Source organism: Buceros rhinoceros, unplaced genomic scaffold (genome assembly GCF_000710305.1).
Source record: "Buceros rhinoceros silvestris isolate BGI_N320 unplaced genomic scaffold, ASM71030v1 scaffold6688, whole genome shotgun sequence".
Taxonomy (NCBI): Eukaryota; Metazoa; Chordata; class Aves; order Bucerotiformes; family Bucerotidae; genus Buceros; species Buceros rhinoceros.
In genome coordinates, this window is record NW_010425003.1 from 1 (window position 1) to 2,738 (window position 2,738).

The following is a 2,738-nucleotide window of genomic DNA, read 5'->3' on the forward strand; positions in this document are numbered from 1 at the left end:
CTGCGGGGCCGGTGGATGCTTTCCTCCGGAGACAAGGAGCTGCCGCGGGTGTGTGAGGTGCTGAGCTGCGAGGAGGTCACCTGCAGCCACCTTGCTCTGGCACAGGGCAGCCTGCGGTTCTCTGCTGGGATGCTGAAGCCGCAGCCCGAAGATCAGCGTTTCAGTAGAGCTTCTTGCAATTAAAATGTCCCTGATCCTGGGAACTGTGATGTGAACCGAAAAAGGAAGCGCCGGGAGCCAGTGGTTTCATTTTCAAATACCTTAGCAGACAGGCTCCTCTTATTAGTGGAGATCTGTGGAGCGGCCTGTCTTCACCCTGGGTGCTGCTTTATCTCTTCTGGATCGCCCTGAAATTCTGCAGGCAGTCAGACGGATTCCTTTTGTGGAGCTCACTTGATAAGGACTGAAATTCGGTGTTGAGAAGAGAGAACTGGGGAAGGTTTCTCATCACCTCCACTGCGCTCTCTCTTTCCAGGATGTCTTCAGGTGCGTTATTTCCGAGCCTGGTGCCAGGCTCCCGTGGCTCTTCGAGCAAATACCTGGTGGAATTTCGGGCAGGGAAGATGTCCCTGAAAGGCAGCACTGTCACCCCAGACAAGAGAAAAGGCCTCGTGTACATCCAGCAAACTGACGATTCCCTCATTCACTTCTGCTGGAAGGACAGGACTTCAGGCAACGTTGAGGACGTGAGTTTGGGCTCGTGTTTCAGTGCTGAGGTGTTAAGTCGCGGTCTGTCTAGTTCTTGTTCTGCTGGTACTGCTGAAGGAGCTTCTCCGAGACAAATTAGGATGAGAATGCCACTGAGGCCTGAGAGACCAGCACTTCCAAATCCTATCTGCTCTGAGGAGCAGCTGGAGGAAGGCCTGGGGAGGTGGACAGAGGTCCTTGGGAGGCTAAAGGGGGAGTGTTTGTGTATTTCCTCAAACATTTGTTCCTGCTGCCGCATTTTCCAGGATTTGATTATTTTTCCTGATGACTGTGAATTCAAGAGGGTACCTCAGTGCACAACGGGCCGTGTGTACGTATTGAAGTTCAAGGCAGGATCAAAACGACTCTTCTTCTGGATGCAGGTTTGTGGGGAGTCCATAATAAAAGTCTTGGAGCAAAATGTTTCCAATTTGACTCGTTACAAGAGCAACTTCCTTGCAGGAGCCGAAGACGGACAAGGATGAAGAGCACTGCCGTAAAGTGAACGAGTACCTCAACAATCCACCAATGCCTGGTGCTTTGGGTGGAAACGCCAGCGGAGGCCACGAGCTCTCGGCATTAGGAGGTACAGTCCATTCTCTGCTCCTTCATGTGAGAAGCTTCTTTTTTTAAACTTTGTTTTTAGAGTGAGCACTCGTAGTTCCTGAGGAAAAAATTCCTGACGGCTGTGGAGGGTGAGTTGGGGACACTGTTAATACCAGCAGTGTAAATGTGCTTTAGCAAAATAAACCATGCTGCTCTAGTAGGTGCAGGCTGGAAGTTAAGGCTGCCAGAAGAAATCTCTTTGTTTCCAGCAGATTCTCTGGAGTCTTACCTCTTTATGAAGCCAAGTTGCATTTATCTTTTATGAGCATCATGAATCAGTAAACACTTGAAACTGTTTTTTCCATACAGAATGTGATGCCAATTAATCTCCTGCTGTTTGAGCCGGAGTGCTGTGAAAAAACCTATGTGAATATGTTATGTTTCAGAATGTTTTTGTTTTTAGGTGAGGGTGGCTTGCAAAGCCTTCTTGGAAACATGAGCCATAACCAGCTCATGCAGCTGATCGGACCAACGGGCTTAGGAGGACTTGGTAAAATGCTTTAATATCTTTATGCCAAAATGGTGTTTTCTCCTGCCAGGTTAAAACTTACCTGACAATATTTTCCAGTAGTGCTATTGGTTTGAATAGCACTGCTTTCATGTGAGAAAGCAAGGCCCTGCCTCAGAGAGGAGCTAAGGGGCAAAAAAAAGGAGGCAGGAAACGAAGGGCACCAGATTCTACACCGTTCTTGTCTTAGGGCTTGGTCTGCAACGATCGTTGGTTCTGCTCCTTCCTCCACTGAATATTCTGCCTTTTATTTTTCTTTCCTTCCTTTTTTCTGTCCCTCCTCGTCCTCCTAAATATTCACTGGAGCACAGGGACTGAAAAACCAGGGACTTGTCCCTGGGGAATGTCCCAGTTTCCAAGCTGTGGAGTTGCTGGTGTTGCCTCTGATCCAGTGAATGTTTGAGTGCAAAGCAGGAGTTCAAGGGGGTGGCTGGAGCGCACCCGCCTCACAGCGCTCTCCGGGCAGGGGAGCGATGCTCAGGTTAGGGCGTTCTCTCCTGGGCCACAGTGGGGAGAGCCTGAATCCCCGCGCTGATTTTCTGGAGGGGTGAGAGGAGTGTCGGAGTTCCCACTGTGGTCTGTTCTTAACGCTGCCCATGCTCTGAGCCCAGGAGAGCATTTCCTGAGAGGTCAGACCCTTGAGAGGAAGTAGGCCAAGGAACCCGTGGTGGTGACCGAGATTCTGTGCTTAAGCTCCAAAGTCCGTTATTGTGGATCTGGCTCGTGTCTTTTTAGCTTCAGATGCAAATCTCATGTTAGAGTTGAACAATTCTGTCTTTTTAGGGTGTGTTTGAAAAAGATCTTCCTTCTTGAAGCTCCACATATAACTCCTGAGACTGTCTTCCTCCTCTTCTCAACACTTTTTCTCAGCACCTCTCCTTTCTCTGCCTTTACCTCTAGCCTTCAGGCAGCTTGGCATGGAGCTCACTGCAGGAAT

The 2,738-nt window shown here is 49.4% G+C and overlaps 1 protein-coding gene across 1 annotated transcript in view; it reads left to right on the top strand.

The window, feature by feature from the left end:
• The first annotated feature begins 475 nt into the window (after positions 1–475).
• Positions 476–2,738, top strand: part of ADRM1 (adhesion regulating molecule 1) — a 6,562-nt gene continuing 4,299 nt past the window's right edge. Inside the window, exons 1-4 of the mRNA XM_010140976.1 lie at positions 476–686; positions 954–1,070; positions 1,150–1,273; positions 1,697–1,783. Of these exons, the coding sequence (XP_010139278.1) occupies positions 477–686; positions 954–1,070; positions 1,150–1,273; positions 1,697–1,783 (538 nt within the window). The 5' untranslated portion in view covers position 476. The remainder of the gene's footprint in view (positions 687–953; positions 1,071–1,149; positions 1,274–1,696; positions 1,784–2,738) is intronic.